Source organism: Vidua chalybeata, chromosome 1, assembly GCF_026979565.1.
Source record: "Vidua chalybeata isolate OUT-0048 chromosome 1, bVidCha1 merged haplotype, whole genome shotgun sequence".
Taxonomy (NCBI): domain Eukaryota; kingdom Metazoa; phylum Chordata; class Aves; order Passeriformes; family Viduidae; genus Vidua; species Vidua chalybeata.
The window spans coordinates 79,296,202-79,315,549 of record NC_071530.1 but is presented as its reverse complement, the minus strand read 5'-3'; the positions used below and the strand labels follow the sequence as shown (position 1 = coordinate 79,315,549).

Here is a 19,348-nt window from a genome sequence, read left to right as displayed (position 1 = left end):
ACTCTGATGCCTCCTGCTTGAAGCATATCAAAGCAGATGTTCTGGCACAAAGTGCTGGACAAGTATTCACAAAGTTTAGTTTTCAGCTCTGTGCTGTGTACACACCACATTGCAAAGTCATTGCAAGTAGAGATAATAACTTTTTGTATCCTTTCCAATACCCAAATATGTAGATAACATGTAAGTAGTGTGACCTTCTTAGATATGTCAGCTCTTCCTCAAACAAAATGTTTCCCCACTTCAAGATTTTCCTGAAAAAACCTGATAATATTAGGATTCAGCAGCCCTCACAAAGTGTTTTGGGTGGACCCTGCTTCCCCTAATTCACCTTGGTGCTCTGTCTGCCACCTGAACCTGTTTATAACTCTGGCTGAACAGCCAGGTCCAAGGTCTTGCTGTATCTGCAGCTGAAACCTTTAGTGGGGCCAGTGGTAGAGAGAGCTCCACAGCATTTTAACTAATCTGAAAGGAAAGTGAGGGATGGAGAGTATTGGGCCATGCTGACCTGCTGGAGATTGTTCAGGCACAGTGTGTCAGTAAGCTGTACACTAATTCTTAGTTTACTGGAATTAAGTAACTTCATTTTGTGGTATTATTTTGCTACGAGTGGTTATCATTTGAAGATCTGACTCTAAACTCCTAAGAAAGAGATTTTAAACTTATGTTTCCCATAAAATACATGTTACTTTTTTTTCATGAAGGTGAGTTGCCTTTCTCTGGAGGAAAATGTGGACAGCGATCCATGTAAATTTGCACTAACATCAAGAACGGGCGATGTCACGGAGACCTTTATTTTGCATTCTGCCAGTCCAGGAGTCCGCCAGTTATGGATCCATGAAATTAACCAAATTTTGGAAAACCAGCGCAACTTCTTAAATGGTAAATTATTTTCTTTTACTGAAAGTTCATAATTGGATGACTTTTTTCTTGGCTTTGAAATGTTTTGCAAGTTGCCTTTTTCCTAAGCTAATACAGAACAGTTGGGGGATATGTGCTGCATTTCTGCTTCAGAACAGATGCTTGCATTTATTATAAGAGTGGTAGTCTGAATTTACATGGTGTTCTCTTGGTGAAATTTTCCAAATGTTTTGTAGGAGTGAATCAAGACAGGTGCCATCCGTTGAGAGCTTGTGTACCCCTTCTAAGCAACTGCAAGCCTTTAAAGGCTAAACCCAAGTGGAATTTTAAGCATCTATTCAGAATATGTTTTGCTTCTATTATTTTGGTGGCCATTGTTGTCGTATCTTACTGTGGCAGCAACATTCAGATTCTGCGGGAGAAAAGTAGAAGGTGGTATTGTCCATTGTGACACTAAAAGGTTCTTGCTCTACTTTTATGTCTATCGGTTGTTGTCCCAACCTAGATTTTTATAAACGGTTGTAATGAGTAACAACAAGCAGAGAATGTGGAGTGACACCTGTTTTTTCCCAACTTGGCTGCTGTCTGACAGTGTGATCCTAGAGGAAAACATCATCTTAGTTTCAGATTTTTAATCTTTAATATAGGTAGATAGAGCAGGTCATGAAGGTTAGATACAGAAAAGTGACATGAAGTCTGTGGCATCTTTCCACTGCTAAGGAAATTTATTTGAACAGCACTCCCCTTTTTGCCAGTAGACATGTCTGTTTTAAACTGTTCCTGTTCCCTTTCCTGCCCCCTTTCCCCTGATCGCCTCCCCCCTCACCCCCACTGCAGCCTTGACGTCCCCGATCGAGTACCAGAGGAACCACAGCAGTGGTGGAGGCGGCGGCGGGAGCAGCAGCGGTAACAGCGGCGGCCCCAGCAGCTGTACTGGCATCCCCAGCTCCAGCCGTAGCCGGCCATCCCGGATCCCCCAGCCTGTCAGACACCATTCCCCAGTCCTGGTCTCCTCTGCAGCCTCGGCCCAAGCAGAGGCAGACAAGATGTCAGGTATGTCCATTCACAATCACTCCCTGCCACACTACAACACCTCTTTAGAAACTGGCCTGAGCCAGCCAGACAGGCACCCTCCCAGTGCAGAGCCGGATGGTCCTCAGAGAGAAGCTGAACAGATTCCCAAGATGAAAGTTATTGAAAGTCCCAGGAAGACAGCAGGAAACATTTCTGGCTCAGCTGATGGAGCCCAGAAAGACTTACGTGGAATCTCAGAGGACAGTCGAACAAGAAACAGCATAGGATCACTGACGCTTGGGAAGCCAAGGCCAGGAGCCATCTCTCCAATGAACTCTCCTCTGTCCACGACTTTCCCTTCTCCTTTTGGCAAGGAAACCTTTCCACCCAGCAGCCCCCTGCAGAAGGGCTCCTTTTGGAGCTCCATCCCAGCATCCCCTGCCAGCCGCCCTGGCTCCTTCACTTTCCCTGGGGACAATGACTCCCTCCAGCGGCAGGTCCACCGCCACTCTTCACACAGCAAGGACACAGACCGCATGAGCACATGCTCCTCGACCAGCGAGCAGTCAGTTCACTCCACCCAGAGTAATGGGGTAAGAGCGGAGCACCTCTGTCCTGCGAGCTCGTCTAAAACCTTCCTTGCTCCCTTTCTGTGCGTTGCCATCATTCTCCATACTAACTTCTGGCTCTCCGGTGCTGTACTGCTCTGAAATAATCAACTGTTCCAGTATCTTCTGCGCATTAAAAAAACCAAGAGCGTCTACCTGTGTGTGTGTATACATGCGAACATGGCTATGTATACAGACACAAAAGCAACTGCTAACATTAGATGCGATTTCTGCCTCTGCTGAAAATATAGATCACTAGGCTGATACCTACTAACTTGCTGTCCTTGCTTTTTTCGTCTCTAATTTGAAGGCACATAATTAACATGCTGAAGTGTGGCAGCCAGAGCACCTTGGGGTATGCATTGTGCCAGCACTTAAATCTGACTTCAGGATTTTGGCAGTTTGCCTTGGGGCTTTTTTCCCTTTCACACACAAATTTGCCACCGTTGTCCTGTTGAGTTTTGACTTCGGTTGTCCTGTTGAGTTTTGACTTCGTGGAAACATCTACGTTCCCTGGGCTGCTTGAGTTTTATTTTTTTATTAATTTATTTTTCCCCCCTCTCCTTTCAGCCTTTGTTGTTATACATCAATCTCTTTTTAAATCCTATGTTTGATCAAGGAAGCTTCCTGCAATCCACTCAAAATAGGCCATCAAAACCTAACGACAATAATCCTACTTCTACTACAACCGAAACGATTACCCGCTCCACTTGTCTTTTCTCCTTTGTAAGAAGAACTGGTTTCGGTTTTCTGGAGATTCAGCCTCTTAGTGTGCACTTGGTGTGTTTGTGCAGAAATCCAGGCTGTCAACAGAATCTACGTTATCTCTAATAACATCCACCAGGAAAGCAACACAGCCATCACAGGGGCACGTGCAAATATAAAGCAAAAATGTTGAGGCATTTGCCATGGAGGCGGTAGGCAGGTTATGGTGCCTTTCTTTTTAAACTCACATTTTATTTTTCTCTCACTAAGCATTCTGTTCATGAATGTTTGTTTTTCTACTCTCTCACAAATGGTATGCAATACCAGTTTTGCAAATCACCTAACTTGCTGGACCTTTTTTAAATGCATGTGTTTCTTTATAGAACTGTTTAACACACAAAGCTTTCTTGACTTCTTAGTTCTTACGCTTACTTTTATAATAGCTTCAGAAGAAAAAAAAATTATGCTTTGCATGTTTTATATTTTTATTCTGATCTTCCTTCAGCTTTTTATTTGGTTTAGTTCTGTCTTATGTTTATCTTCAGTCTAGCTAAATGTGATGTGATGTAATGTAATGCAAAATCTGGGGTGATTTGAGTATTTTGCATTTACTGCATAGTATGTGAATTAAGATGGTGATACTTGCATAATACTAATTCAGGTTGCTGCATCAAATAAAGAGGAGGAGAAAGATGGGATGGCACTGAGTTTTCAAAACATTTGGATTTTGATACTATCTCAGCAAAGACACCATTGCTTGTTTTTATCTCACTGTAAAATGTAATGCTGGAATGCATGCGTTCTGCTTCACAGCTACATAACTCTTTTATCTGGTAATTGAGATGGGCCGTAAGTCCTCATTTATAACCTCATTTCTATACCAATCATCAGGATTCCACACCACATTGAACAAGTTGGAGAAAATGGGTTGTGAAGGTTTATTTTAATTTAACCATTTTTGTATGTATATACACATGCACATAAGGCTGTGGTCAATTACTTAAGGAAAAATTATGTCTAAGAAGAAAAAGGAGTAAGTTTTGGCAGCTGAGGAATATGGGAGGAATTTTTTTATATTTTGTTTGTAGATCCTCCTCTAATCCCATAGTTGAGGTCAGTGATGACCAGAAGTACTTTCAGTAAGAAAACATTACTGTGCAAGAATAATTGCTTCCTTGGAAGGCAAAAGGAAAGACTGTCTTTCCATGGTGAGAATGAATTCTGGTATAAACACATTCTCAGGAACATTTGTCACTTAGTAGTTACCAGACAGTTGTTTATTTAACAGATTTAACTGTCCCTTTTGAACATAAGAAATATTCAGAGTTTATCATGATCCTTCAAGACTTAAATGTCAGAAAGAAATATTATGTTACAGAAAGGTCAGTCTTGCAGTTACACAAATTCTACTGCGTCCTAAGAAACAGTATGTTCAGGAATATTGTGTGGAGTAAGGTTTGAGGCTTAGGATATTTCAACTTCATCTTTCCCTGTAAGTCAAACAGGAGGAGTCAACAAAAGCTGTGCTTTTGACTAGAGTTATTTTTCATCCAGGTAAAAGAATGTAGCAAGTTGTCATCCTAATTTAAATAATGACTGAAAATGAGACTTAATTTCTTTGGTTCAACTGTTCCAGTTTGTCTGAATCATAGAAAGGATTTACTAATACAAAAGGCCATGCAGGCCATCCTCTAAATGAGAAAAAAATTAGTTCTCCCACTGGAAATACAGCATCTGAAATTAATGTAAATAGCCTTTAGTAGAGTTAAAACCCACAATGAGATCTTTCTCACTGAGGTAGCATATGCTTCATCATTGTAATATGGCAAAAAATATTTGAGTCACTCATTTGAATATAACAGTCCAGCTAGAATAAAATGTACAGAGTCACTGGCACTCCAAGCATCAGGGTGTTAAACATGCTATGAAATTAGTAATCTGAAACTGTTCCATTCCAAATGTCTTGGTTTCTCAGCCAGAGTCCTCAGGGAAGCACAGGCACAGAGGGATGGAGTGATTTGTTCAAGGCCTTTAGCAGGTTGCAAGAGAACGCGGTGTTCAGGGCTCCCAGTTCACCATGTTGTTAACTGAACCCCTCTGTATCTCCTCAATATTTGAGAAATATTTGACAGTTTTGAGAAAAAAAGAAAAGATGCTGTTTTAATCCTGTATGCCAAGCCTTCCACTGGCTACTAGCACCTGAGTGGTACTAATGGGGTTCTGCTCTATAAGCAATAGGAGTACCCAGGACATGGGCACTCATTTCCTTCTTCAGCTCAGCTTCTACTGAGACATAGTGAGCCCTCATTGGCACTGAGCGACCTGAAACAATTTGAAGTAAGAACAGAGGCAAAAGACAGGCACATACACTTCATGCCACTTCATTAATAGGCCATTCACCTTGGTTTTAACTTGTTTCAAGAAAGAAGTAATTACTGAGGGAGTAGGTTGTGTAACCTGATAACAGTTTTCACACTTCCATTTATGAGGAATAGATGCAAATGGACAAAGTAAGTCTTACTTTTAAAAAATAATAATTTCCAGTAGGTTCGTTGTCAGGAGTAGGCTTTTTGTTCTGAAAGTTATATGATTTTGAATGTACACCTTCTCAGCCATAATTAGCTTTCCACAGATGCTTGCTGGGGAAATGAACAAAATCATTTGTTCAATCAACTGTAGTTGAAAGTGTATGATAAACAGGTAACAACACTCAGCTGAGTCACTAATCAGTTAGAAGGGATTCTTACAGTTTAGGGGATCAATTTGACCATCAAATGAATAATTTCTTATTTCAGTAATTTACTTCATCCTCTGCATTTAAACTTCATCATACAGATGAAACCAGAGATAAGTCTTGTGGTTTTGAGAGATGCTGTCAAAACCTTGTTTTGTTCTTTTGTAGCTTGTTATGCTTTGTGTGCAGAAGGCCAGTGTCTGAGATCTGACAGGTAGTCTAGGAAAGACTTCATATATTTTTCATTGTTGGAGTTTCCAGTGATTATGAGCTAATGACTGTGATTTTGAAACTGAACTTCCAAGGCTGTGAAAAACTGCCATACATGCTTGTACTGTAGTTTTCATGCCTGATGAAGAGCAAGGTTCAGTGTCTGAGCTTGAAAGGAAGACAAGGTGAGATTTGTGAATAAACTGACTCCTAGTTAAAGGAAATTATATTGAGTAACTATTGGGAATAAATTTGCGCAGCAGCAGTCCATAAAGATGTTCAAATATCAGATTAATGCACAAGATAAACAGACACAGGCAGCTGTGAAAGCGAAAATATTGCTCTTTTCTTTGACTACAGTTTAAACCAGGTGGATTAGGTAGGTAATGTAGCAGGCCAAGAACAGCCTGTTTTCTTTATGAATTTTAAACTTGATTCTCTTTTTTTCCCCCCCTACTCTGTCTGCTTCTGATTGACGCTTGCAGAGTGAAAGTAGCAGCAGTAGCAATATCTCCACCATGCTGGTGACACACGATTACACGGCAGTGAAGGAGGATGAGATAAATGTCTACCAAGGAGAGGTCGTGCAGATTCTAGCCAGCAACCAACAGAACATGTTTTTGGTGTTCAGAGCCGCCACCGATCAGTGCCCCGCAGCCGAGGGCTGGATTCCCGGCTATGTCTTGGGGCATACCAGTGCAATCATCATTGACAACCCTGATGGAACCATCAAGTGAGTGCCTGGGTGGGCATGGAAGGGGAGGAAGGAAGAAAACTTCTAATTTAGAGAAGGCTTTGAACCTTTAAGGCCAAAAGTTGATGTGATTGTGAAGAAGTAAATGAACAACAAGCAGAATGAGTACTGGAGAGGTCCCTTAGCAACCGTCAAAATACAAGCTAGTAAAAAAGATCCCAGAAGCACATATTCTTTATTAAAAAGCTGCAATAGCCTAATCTTCTCGGAAAAGAATGCCTTATCTAAGACCAGAAATAATTTGTTTCAACTTGTTTATTTAATAGAATGAGTTGCCAGTCTAGACACTTTGTCTAGGAAAACAGGGAATGTTTGTTCAAATAAAACAAGATTTCAGAGTGCCTGGATACCTGCTTTAGTCCACAAACGTATTGAAAATGACTGTATACTAGGAATGACTCTCTCATATTTGCCATGGAAGAAATTGTATCCAAGTTCAAAGTTTGAATTTTGTGTAAAGCTTTTGTAAGGCTTCAGTTGGTATGGGCTTCATACTGGTTGTTGCTCAGTTTGATTGACAGTTTGCATTTTCATATAGAGAGTTTTATCATTCGAGCAATGATTTCAAGGAATACCGAACTTCAGACTACATTACTAGCTTGTTCACAGTTTTAGCCAAGGGTGGCATCCCTTATGGAATACTTAATGTATTTCATTTTACTATATTAGTGTACATAGAAATAACATTTTGACATACTTTTCCAATGCCACATGAAACTAGATAGTATAGGACATAACAGGGAGTTGAAAAGAATTGATCAGAGTTTCGTGTTCTGTGTTCAGGAAGTCAACGTCTTGGCACACAGCACTCCGTTTAAGGAAGAAATCTGAGAAAAAAGATAAAGACGGCAAAAGGGAAGGCAAGCTAGAAAATGGTTATCGCAAATCCCGAGAAGGACTTGCCAACAAGGTTTCTGTAAAAGTAAGTGTTCAAAGATGTCGTTTCCAAAAGAAGTTGGTTGGGATTTCTTTAAAAGTAGCTTCTGTCAGGACTTCACAGGAAGGAATCAAAGGCAGTAGTGGCTTTAGTGGACAGTTGCTGCCAAATCTGAAAACAGGAAGTTAGAACCTTCAAACCTGAAAGCATCATACAAAAAAAAAAAAAAAAAAAAAAAAAAGATACTGCAAAGAGAATAGAGTGCAGAAATTGAGAAATTGTGGTATTCGGATGTTTCTTGGATTTTGTGGGTACAGCTAACTTTGATCCATCGCTGTGCTTGGTTTTCTACCATTCTTTTAAGTTATTATAAGATTATTAGGACATTAATTCTTTAATTTCTCCTTTCCAGCTTCTCAACCCCAATTACATTTATGATGGTAAGTTGCTTTAATTTTTTAAAGTTTCAGTCAATAAATTTGATTAAAACATTATTTGGTTGATATGAATTATGTCAGGAACTGAGTGCTTTCTACAAAAATATAGATGGGCTCTTTTTAGATAAGGTAGAATGAAATACATCATATTTCTTTTTTAAGATGCAAGAAACACTTTTTTGTTCACAAGTCCAAAACAACATAAAACACAAGGACCGTATGATGTGTTCTGTATGGAAGTGGGGCTTTGCTGAATTTGCAAAGGCCAGGAGTTGGAAATGCTTTATTTTCAATCTTGCACTCTAAGGAGCATTCAGGACCTCTCCAGTACAGAGGCACATCAGACAAAGATGGTGGCCCATTGAGGTCAGAGCCAAACTGGGGTTTTAGCTTAACAGACAGAAACAAACTTTCTGAGTTTCACCTGCACAAAAGGGAATGCACTACGGTGCTTCAGTGGATGAAGTGTTTTGTGTTCTCTTTTGCAAACTTGGCTGGATATAAAGATAACCTAGCTGAGCACATTCTTAAATACTTTTTAGTGTAGACTTTCCTCACTTACCATAAACTGGGTGTTTGGTTCACCATGGTAGGCTTCAGAGTTATCTGTGGCACAGCAGTAGTGTTGTATCCAAGTTCACATAGAGAAAAATTAAATGGCTCTGTAGAGCCCCAGCAAAGGGCCTAACCATGGATGTGCTCCAAGGGCAGGGGATATATACACCTTGGGAATCTAAAGTACTACTTCATCTAATAGAAAACAGTGCAAGGAGTAGAAATTAAATGTATTTGCTTCAGTTTACCTAATGCCATTAATTCTCTTTTTCCAGTTCCCCCAGAGTTTATAATTCCATTGAGTGAGGTAACATGTGAGACAGGAGAGACCATCGTGCTTAGGTGTAAAGTCTGTGGTCGCCCCAAGGCTTCAGTTACTTGGAAAGGTCCTGATCATAATACACTGAGCAATGACGGTCATCACAGCATTTCCTACAGGTAATTTGTGCCACGTTCAACAGGAACTGCTGAACCTGTTACATTTTTAATTTGCACCCCTGGTGCGGGACACTGTTTGGCTTTGAGGCATGAGGATAAGGTTGCTCTCAGACAGAAATATATCATCACTGAGATTTTCCAGAAGTGTTGTGCAGTTTCTGCATATGGCTAGGGTAACAAAATGTTATAATCAGTTGACTTTTAAAAACAAAATAAAATTAATCTGCTCTTTCTCATTAGCTATTGCAGAAGCCATTGTAGTCTGTAACACTGACCTGGTCCTTGAAACAGACCAGCATGTTGCCAGTACTGTGACAGACCCAGCCAGTCCCTTTTTCCATTAGTGACTTTCAGATCACACTACTGTGTTTTGCAAATAAGCCTCTGCTTCCTGTTGATGTGACAACATCACTCTTCAGTGTTGAAGCATGGATATTAACTTTTTTCTCTGTTTTAGCTTTGCTATGATAGACCATAACAGAATAACTGGTAACTCAAACACCAGGGGAAATTTTTCAGGAGAACTTGTTGTTTTGGAATAGGAGGCTGCAGGTTAAAAAAGAATTTTGTTTTCTGAAAAAGCACCTTTTACAATACAGAAAATGAAGTTTACTGAGTAACTTCAGTGTGAAGAAATGTCTTATTTATGAATTATACTCTTAATTCAGAATGAAGGGCTATTTTCTGAAAACTTGATGGCATGTTATACTGTTCTTTACTTCCTGGTGCTCCTGCTTTTTCTTTTCATTGGCTTTTTGTTTCTTTTTAATGAGAAGACAAAGGCAGTGTTTCAGCTTTACTACTGCATCCAGGGCTGTTGTGCAGTGTGTAAGAGTTAAATTCCTAGGTTTAATTCACTGTTACTCATTACAGAATTATATCCAGTGAATAATCTTAGCTGTGGCTGACATATTTTTAGAAATAATCCTGAAATGTTCTTTGAGTTGGGGAAGAGTGTAATCCTCCTGTGTTCCTAAAATTTACCTTCTTTTTTCCCCCAAAATTGTGTGGTGAAGACAATTGCAAATAGGTATTAGGTCAGTCAGTAAAATAACTTGTAGCAACTGAGATTAATCCAAACGAAAGTCTGATAAAAGATCTTGAAAATATGCATTATATTGTGAAAAACACAATGTTAGCATTGGTTTGAGCCTAGAGGTGAAAAGTGTAGGGAGGACTTAGCAAGTATTCACATTTATAAGAGACTTGCAAGTTAATATGTTGTTCATGTCCATGGCAGATAGTAAAAAGACTAGAAATTTATTGCACAGAGGAAAATTTAAGCAGATTTTTAAAGACAAAGCATCAAACAAAAAGAGTGATTGAACAATGAGAAAGATTAAGGAAGAGGCTGCAGAGTCTTTCTGCTCTGGTATTACCTAGCTTAATACTGTCACTGCCCTGGAGTAGAGAGTAAAACTTAAGTGCTTTCTAGTTTTCTTCCATCCTCATTCTCCCAGATTCTGAGGTCTGCAGAGTTGTGAAATGTGCCTTTTGTGTTGAAGGGCAAGCTCTCTCTTACAAGGGGTGAATGCTCTGAAAGCACAAATGACTGATCAGCTGATACCTCCTGGGAGTCACGGATGGAAAGAACAAGGATGGACATTTGTTTTGATATGGCTTCCGAAAACTTGAAGTAGGTAAAGGAAGCAGGAAGAAACAGGGGAAGCACTTGATTTTTCCAAGAGTAGAGCCTGAGACATGGTGAGACAGAGTGTCAGTCAGGATGTTTTTCTAGTGATTTGTAGGACTCTCCAAGATACTGGATGAACACAAAGTGCTCAGGTTCTGGTGGACACTTCTGATATGGCAGTGCATATGTTCATCCAGAGAGACATAAGAACTGAAGAATAAGAAGTATAAAGAGTATCAACCTAACTTTGTCTAATTTTCACAGCTTAAGGTCTGTGAGGTTACTGTAAATTTAACAGCTGCCGTTGTGTTTCACAGTGACCTGGGAGAGGCGTCGCTGAAAATCGTTGGCGTCACTGCGGAAGACGATGGTATCTACACGTGCATAGCTGCAAACGACATGGGTTCGGTTTCATCCTCCGCCAGTCTACGAGTTTTAGGTAGGCCTGTCTCTGCCATCTTCTAAAGCCTAGGTACAGTTGAAGTGCCTGGTACCCACAGAACAGTAAAAAGAAAAGCTCAGCTCCTGGGCACCCCTTTGTTAAAGGAGTATTGATAGCAAGCCTTTTAACCTGTAATATAGTGCCTGTTTCAGCAGGAATAGATGCAGTTTTAGGATGTAACAAATTAGAGGTTCATACACACATTCCACATGCATTCATGCATTCACTTTGCCAGTACTAGTTCAAACACACTGATAAAATCATATTTTATCATCAGCATTCTTAGTTTAGTCTCAATGAATGTTACAATGCTAACAAAATTTCTTAAATGTACATATAAGAAACGAGCAGCATTACTTTGTCATTTTTCTCCTTTGCTTGAAGTGTAAAGACACAATTTTTAGGAGAACGTTTAACTAGTTCTTGTCTTTGCGTCATTGATCTACAATTGAACTATTTCAGTACCTGAAGCAAGGAAACCTGAATGTTTGTGAGGAAAGGAAGCATGCAAAGATAAAAAAATGCCTGTGTTCTGGGGGCAGATAGCAGAGGGCAAAAAAGATTTTTACTTGATGTGTTTGATGACATAATGATAAGTTTTGGGGTGTGTTCGTACATTCACTTATTCTTCTCCTAAGTGTTCATAATTCTCCATTTTTAGAAATAGGGAAAATATAGACAGCAGGATTACAAATTTTCTTACAAGGCAGCTCATAACAATTGATGCCATCTGGGTCCTTTAGTCTATTGTGAGGCCCATATATTTTTCCACTGGTGAGAATTAATTAATAGATTTTAGCTCAGTGGCTCTGTCTCAAATTGATTCATAAAAAACCCCAAGACATGAAGTGTCTCAACTGATATGGGGACTTGTCCCAAACCTCTTCAAAATATAATCTTTCTTCCATTTTTTTCAAAGAGCTTTACTGCTTTCCTGGAATTTTAAACCAGACTGTGAAACATGTGTCCCTTCCAAATCACATCTGAAATTTTTGGCTGTTTATATTCAGTGGTGCCACTTTGAGCTCTGCCTGTTGCTAGCCACAGTAAGTGCCTTACTGACAACACATTGAGGTGGTGATTATTTCAGGCACTTCCTGCTCACTGACCCAAGACAGACAGTAGCTAAGCCCTTGGATGAGTGTGGTACAATATATAAAAGAGGGTGAAAGGGAAATTTTGGTCTTTATACTAGTGTTTCCTGAAAAATAAGAGTTGCTCTCTAAGGTAGCTGCTACACTGCCTGGCCACTTTTTTTTCCAGTGGCAGCTGTATTATGGATTATGAGGTATGATGTAAGATGTCTTTTCTTTTTACTGTTCCCCTCAGCTTGCTAAGGTTACTCATTCCTGTATAGACAGTTCCCACTGTAACCTGAATTCTTTCCACTATAGAATTGGTTCTACTGCATTGGCTGAGCTGCTTTTCTGTATAATCCAGTTTGTCCTGCTGCCACACTGTGTGTCATACAGGGATTAATAAGATGGGGTGATTCCCCTCAGAGCCAAAGGATCTGAGCGTATTAAATCTTGGATATACTGTCCTTCTCTTTTTTGTTTGTTTGTTTAGGTCCTGGAAGTGATGGGATCATGGTAATCTGGAAAGACAACTTTGATTCCCACTATAGTGAAGTGGCTGAGCTTGGCAGGTGCGTTCTGTATGCTGATCTCCAAAGCTGTCTGTGTCAAAATACTGACTTCTCTTTCAAAAATTAAATTCTCCTTGATAAATACTTAATGTATGAGCCTAAAAGGCCAGAATTTTGTTGGATTTAATAGAAGTCAGGCAGTGAAACTTTTACCAGCGCTAGATGGCACTGCAGAAACAGAATGCAATTAGGCTGAAGTGGTATTGTGGATGAAGAGATTTCTTTTTTTTTAAGCATCCCTTACAGTGACTGACGCTGCTTCTGTAGTGAAGTTCTCCTCAACCTTCTTATTTAGGGAATGAAAACTACAGACAGAAGTCTAAAAATGGGCAAAATAACTCCTGTAGAATATATATTTGGCCAACTTAATGATGACCTTTGAAAGCTGGTTGTTACTCTGACAGGCTATCTGCAAGTGTGATATAACAGATCTCTGTCAAGTTTCTACAGACACAGTTTGTAGTACATGCATGCACTGAAAATTCTCATGCCCAGAACCTTCTCTGTAAGGATAACTTATTAGAGATTAAAATTAGGTCTCTTAGGAGTATATTAGGTCTATTAGGAGTATATCTTTCAAGTAAACTTATGTCCTTATTGCATCTCTTGGTTAAATCTTTGCTTTCATTGTTGTGTTCCAGGGGCAGATTTTCTGTCGTTAAGAAGTGTGACCAGAAGGGAACCAAGCGAGCAGTAGCCACTAAGTTTGTGAATAAGAAGTTGATGAAGCGAGACCAGGTTACGCATGAACTTGGAGTCATGCAGAATCTCCAGCATCCCCAGCTCATTGGCCTTCTCGATACCTTTGAGACCTCCACCAACTACATACTAGTGTTAGAAATGTGTGTGGACTCTAAATTATCTGCAAAATGCAAATTTACAGCTGACTTTCTGGGGCATTTATGGTGGTTAATGAATAAGGAGCTCTAAAATTTTGTAGCTGTTTGAAAGTACCTAAGTAAAATACTGCAGTTGTCTAATACTGTTACTAAAATGTTGAGTTTAATATTCAGAAGGGAACAAATAGAGATATTAGATTGACATGTGAATGATTATCTTAGTCTGAAGGTTCAGCAGTATTTTTGTATAAAATGGCCACAAAAGTTAATTATGTTGTGATCTGGTGGCTTGTTGTGATCTGGTGGCTTGATGTGAAATCTCTTCTTCATACCCCAGTCGTCTGTGTTGTAAGTTCTGCAGGCTACAGTTACTGTTGTAGTCTGTAGCCTCTTTAAGTTTTTTTTCAGTTCTGATGCATGAATTAATCCAAAGTACAACCCTTGTAATTTTAACAGGGCTGACCAGGGTCGCCTTCTGGACTATGTCGTGCGATGGGGAAACCTCACAGAAGGGAAGATAAGACTCTACCTGGGAGAGATTCTGGAAGCTGTGCAGTATCTTCATAACTGCAGAATAGCACATTTGGACCTAAAGGTGAGGTGTTAATGGGATTCTGGGCAGTGTACATCATTCTGGGCATAAAAATCTCCCTCTTCTAGAAAACTTGCAGCTGGGAACATAGAACTGTGAAATGCTTTGAGAGTCATAAAGGATATGTCTTGGGGCTCCATTCCCAAATGCTTTAGATCACTTATAGCCAGCAAAGCAGAAACTTTCAATTCCTTATGCTTTCTCCTTATAGCTTGCTTGCCCTGTGTGACCCTTTGTGCTGGAAATAATTGCTAACAGGAAGTTTTGCTTTTTTATTTATTTACTCATTTATTTATTTATTTATTTATTTATTTATTTTCTGATAAACTTGCAGGAGAAATCCATTCCTTTCTCAAGAATCATAGAGTTTATTGTGAAAGAGACTGCTTTCCCTCTTTTGCTGCAAAAATGTTTCTCATCTTTGCACTTTGGGGGCCGTGATACCTAAATGAATGGTGCCTCTTTGAGCCTTTGTTCTTCCTTTTGTGTTTTACTTGAGCCACAAGAGTTTGATGCATTCTACTAAAAAAAAAGTGACTATGTGAGGTCTTAATGTAAATATTAATTAAAAATTGACTCTTTACACTTTTTTTTTCATCTGTATATGAATAATAATTTTAGCATTGACAAGTCATCTTTGCAGGCAGGGTCTCCTTAGCCAGATAGGGTCATGGTGAGAAAAAGCAAAAAGCCTGAGTCTCTTCCCTCCATGTACTTCTGTTTTCCAAGCAGAACCAGTTTTGGGTCTTCATAGCATTAAATTTTTTCTAGTGTGCTATAGACAGTTCACCAGTAATTTTTCTGGTCTCACATACAGATGAACTAATTAAAAACTAGTTGTAGGTAAATTGCTCTTATTTTGCAGAGATTACAGCTACAGCAGCAGTAGCTTTGGAAATAAAACTGTAGAAATAATTCCACTTTCAGTTCACTAATAATGGGGCAGTTCTCTTGAAGTCATGTGCATCCAACAGGATCTTCTGCTGCCATAGTCTCCTAAGAGGGCTTGTCTTCCATCTGTACAGCTGCATTACATGAAAGAGTTGCCAATTAAAGCTGGATTCTGTTGAAAGCATCATGCAAATATCTACAAAGTCTTCCAGTCTTTAAGTGCAAGGGTTTTGTTGTGTCTGTTGTAAAACAAATGGAGCAGTTGCTTTATTCAACCTCTATTCGTAATTGCTGTTCCTTAAGCTTAAGTTTTGAAATACAGTTCCTGTAACACTTTGCAAAGCTGCTGTCATGAACAACTGAAGTATTAACTGGCAGAACTATATTTCCTGCAAAAAATATAGTGCCAGCAGCTACAGCAGTTAAAGCACATTCATTGCATGTTGCAATAGGCAAGAACCCCCCTGCTGGTTGGTCTGGGGAAGCCTTGTTAAGACTGCCTCGGAGCTTGGCAGAGCTGGCCTTCTGCAGTGATCATTATAGAGTGCAGCTATTTATGTTCGAGGGCTGACCACATTGACTGGGAAACAGTTAAGTTGGAGCATTAAATGTATGTTAGACTGACTTGAAAAAAGGCATTTTAATTTTTGCTTTTATGTTTTCTAGCCTGAAAATATTTTGGTGGACCAGAGTTCCACTAAGCCAACAATAAAACTGGCTGACTTTGGAGATGCAGTCCAGCTCAATACCACGTATTATATCCACCAGTTACTTGGAAACCCAGAGTTTGCAGCTCCTGAAATTATTCTTGGAAATCCTGTTTCACTCACTTCAGATGTTTGGAGCATTGGAGTGCTCACTTATGTCCTTCTTAGTGGCGTCTCTCCTTTCCTGGATGAAAGTGTAGAGGAAACTTGCCTGAATATTTGCCGCTTAGACTTTAGTTTCCCAGATGACTACTTCAAAGGAGTTAGCCAGAAGGCCAAAGATTTTGTATGCTTCCTACTTCAGGATGACCCAGCTAAGCGTCCCTCGGCTGCACTGGCCCTCCAGGAGCAATGGCTGCAGCTGGGGGATAGCAAAAGCGCTGACAGCATTGATATATCCAGACTGACTTCGTTCATTGAGCGGCGAAAACACCAGAATGATGTTCGACCCATCCGTAGCATTAAAAACTTCTTACAGAGCAGGCTCTTGCCAAGAGTTTGACCTTGCTTGAAGTTCTCTCTCATTCTCTTTCACCTGCCAATCAATCAGACTGGAGATGGACTCCTCCTGCCAATCAATCAGACTGGAGATAGACTCCTCCTGCCAATCAGCTGTTGACTTGAATTTTGAGGAAAGCAAACCCCAAGCCAACAAGCTGCTAGTGAATGTTCGTGTGCAAATGCATTCCACAGGGACCCGCGCAGGGTGGCGCGGGAGACTGGAGATGCAGACTTCACGGGGGTGGAGGACAATAGCACTGTACTCTGCAAAAAGCAGTCACAAGCGATACAACAACAGTATTTTATTCAGGTTTCTGCAAAAAAAATAGTTTTTTTAATAAACAAGAGTTGAATTTTGCAAGTGAACTTAGCTACCGTTTTCAAGATTTATTCAAGGAAGAAATGCCTATGTTTAAAGCACTGGTGTTAAACAAAAATCAGATCATGCCTGGAGAAGACTCACCAAAATGGCTGCCCATTGGTACGGCCTCCATTTATAACATCTGGTTTTCACTTGGTCCTAGAGCTTTCCAGTTGCCTCGCCTGTATGTATCTCACGTAGCAGTGCACTGAGATCAGACTCTGCTTTTAAGTGCATCCAACCTCAAAAGATTTTGCATACAAATAGAATGAATTGTTTTGCTCTGATAAAATGTAGGCCTTACTTGTATATAGACTGTTACCTGCCTTCGGTCTGTAATTTTTTTCCCTCTCCTCTTATCCTTTTTTTCCCCCTTCTTCCTAAATGGTGGTATACCACTGTGCGGGTCTTCAGTTTGGGTCAGTAGTCACTGTCCCCCTAGAAAAGAACTTTGGGTTGGTGCCCAGCTTGCTGACCCAATTGTCAAGCAGTATACAGCAGGATGAAATACTGTAAATGCACTCATTTGGGATTTTGTTTTCTTTCATATCATGTGCAATGTTGTGGCTTTAACATTTTATGCAACTATTTATGAGGACCTCTGTTGTAACTGTAATAAATATATAGAAAAAGCACATACTTAGTACGGCGAGCTTTATGGTTTTGTTTGTGTGATTGGGGTTTCTGGGTGGGCATGGGCGGGTGTGTTGTACCGCACTGTCATTAATAGTTTAAGATGAGGATTAGCATAGAATTTAGTCAAGACTAGTCAGTTTTAAGGATTGTTAAAAAGAAAAAAAATGAAGAGAGAGATTAGTATCCCAAATGTCAAACTGGTTAAGAAGTAGAGTGACACTTTTTAAAATATTATTACTATTATTATATTTAAAATGCCAAAGTCTGACTTTCCCCAAATCAGTCTCAACATTTAACTACTTTTTAAAATTTTCAAATCTGTTTTTTTACTTCTTTCTGTGAAATGAACAAATTAATCTTGTGGTCTTTGGTGAAGAATACATTTGGCAAGTAGCAGTCAGATGAGGAGAATTGGACATGTAATGTAATTGTCTTAGTAACTGTTTTTAAGGTTGAAGTAATATTAGCGTGAGATATTTAAAAAGACAGAGATGGTTTTCTGTGCATCACTGAGTTCATGTGGGTGTGTTGTCATCTATGTTTGTGTGAAATGCCATGTTTAAGGAAACCAAGCCGACATCCCAAAAGAGTTAGATATATGGGTGTTAAGCCATAACCTAGCTTGGGTTAGTTTTGAGCTTTGTGGCTTCCACTGTATCCTATTTATTCTTTTTTTGTTTGTTTTTTGGGGGGGGTTGTTTTTTTTGGTTTTTTTTGTAAAGTTGTACAGAAACTTTTTAAAAAAAAAACAACTGACTTCGAAACTGGATGTGTATTCATACCAACCTCATATCATTATGTTTGTGTATTATTTTCCTTTATTGTTTTAGTTAAATTTTTTGCTTTATTTTGCATGTATATTTCTTTGTACAGTGATGTTACATGTTTACACAGTATGACATGATGTAAATATTTTATTTTGCCATCAGTTATTTTGAAAAAAATTAAACATATTTGACATAATTGTCTGATCTCTTGCTTTAAGAAGTTTGACAGTTTAGGTTTGGCTACATTTTAATTTGGCTCTGTATTTTTAAAAAAAGTATGTTACTTTATTGCCATAAAAATTCATTTTAAATTGCAACAATGTATCTTTCCTTCATGCCTTACAAAATAATATTTGCCTTTGCTTTAAGTGTTGAGTGCTTTGTAGTGTCATTCATGCAAAAGCATACAAAATATGCGTAACTCCCTAACTGTGGAAATGTATTCTAGTCTTTATTAGCTAGTAAATTTTGACCAGTAGAGTTTTCTACCAGATGTTCCCAGTTAAAGACCACAGGAGTGTATTTCAGTTTAGTATTAAGCTGGGGAACAGATTTCCCACAACTTCTAGGCATTCCAGATTCATTATGAAGAAAAGTTACTTTGGGATTTGCAACTAAACTCATAAAGCAAAAAAGTTTCTTATTGTGTATATCTTCCTCCCTTTTCTGCTATCAGTAACCGTTTACAATTCAAAATTAAATGAAAGGTCAGGGAAGAATACAGAGTGTTTATGTTTGTTGCTGCATTGTATAGAGAATTTTTTTTTTTCCTGCTCTTTTCCACTATTCCCTGTCAGGTGTTAAAACAGTCCCTTTGTTACTTACTGGGAGAAACAACTGAGAGCGATGTTTTATGTATAGAAAGGACCTGTTCACAAGGATGAGCCACTGGAAGCTTTTTCCATTACAGGGAAGTAGATGGCTTTGTGGAATGGTTCTTGCCTGAAGATGTAGTATGTTAGGGATGTTACCCAAGTGCTTTACAGACAAAAAATGCACTGGTAGGTGTTTCAAGTAGCAGAGATGGATTCTTTGGCTCACATGTAAACAGGAGTGTGCTCTTTCTGGTCTTCTCCATGAGCTCCTTACTTGGGACAGCCAACATATTTCAACAGAGTGGTGTTTTGCACAAAAACCTGAA

At 39.3% G+C, this 19,348-nt stretch overlaps 1 protein-coding gene across 1 annotated transcript in view; it reads left to right on the top strand.

Moving 5' to 3' along the window:
• The window catches only part of TRIO (trio Rho guanine nucleotide exchange factor), a 244,332-nt gene extending 225,929 nt beyond the window's left edge, over nt 1-18,403 (top strand). The window contains exons 47-57 of the mRNA XM_053931605.1: nt 702-879; nt 1,696-2,465; nt 6,615-6,862; nt 7,667-7,805; nt 8,173-8,200; nt 9,028-9,190; nt 11,141-11,262; nt 12,835-12,913; nt 13,555-13,755; nt 14,209-14,347; nt 15,902-18,403. Coding sequence (XP_053787580.1) covers nt 702-879; nt 1,696-2,465; nt 6,615-6,862; nt 7,667-7,805; nt 8,173-8,200; nt 9,028-9,190; nt 11,141-11,262; nt 12,835-12,913; nt 13,555-13,755; nt 14,209-14,347; nt 15,902-16,444 — 2,610 coding nt within the window. The 3' untranslated portion in view covers nt 16,445-18,403. The remainder of the gene's footprint in view (nt 1-701; nt 880-1,695; nt 2,466-6,614; nt 6,863-7,666; nt 7,806-8,172; nt 8,201-9,027; nt 9,191-11,140; nt 11,263-12,834; nt 12,914-13,554; nt 13,756-14,208; nt 14,348-15,901) is intronic.
• Nucleotides 18,404-19,348: the final 945 nt, after the last annotated feature.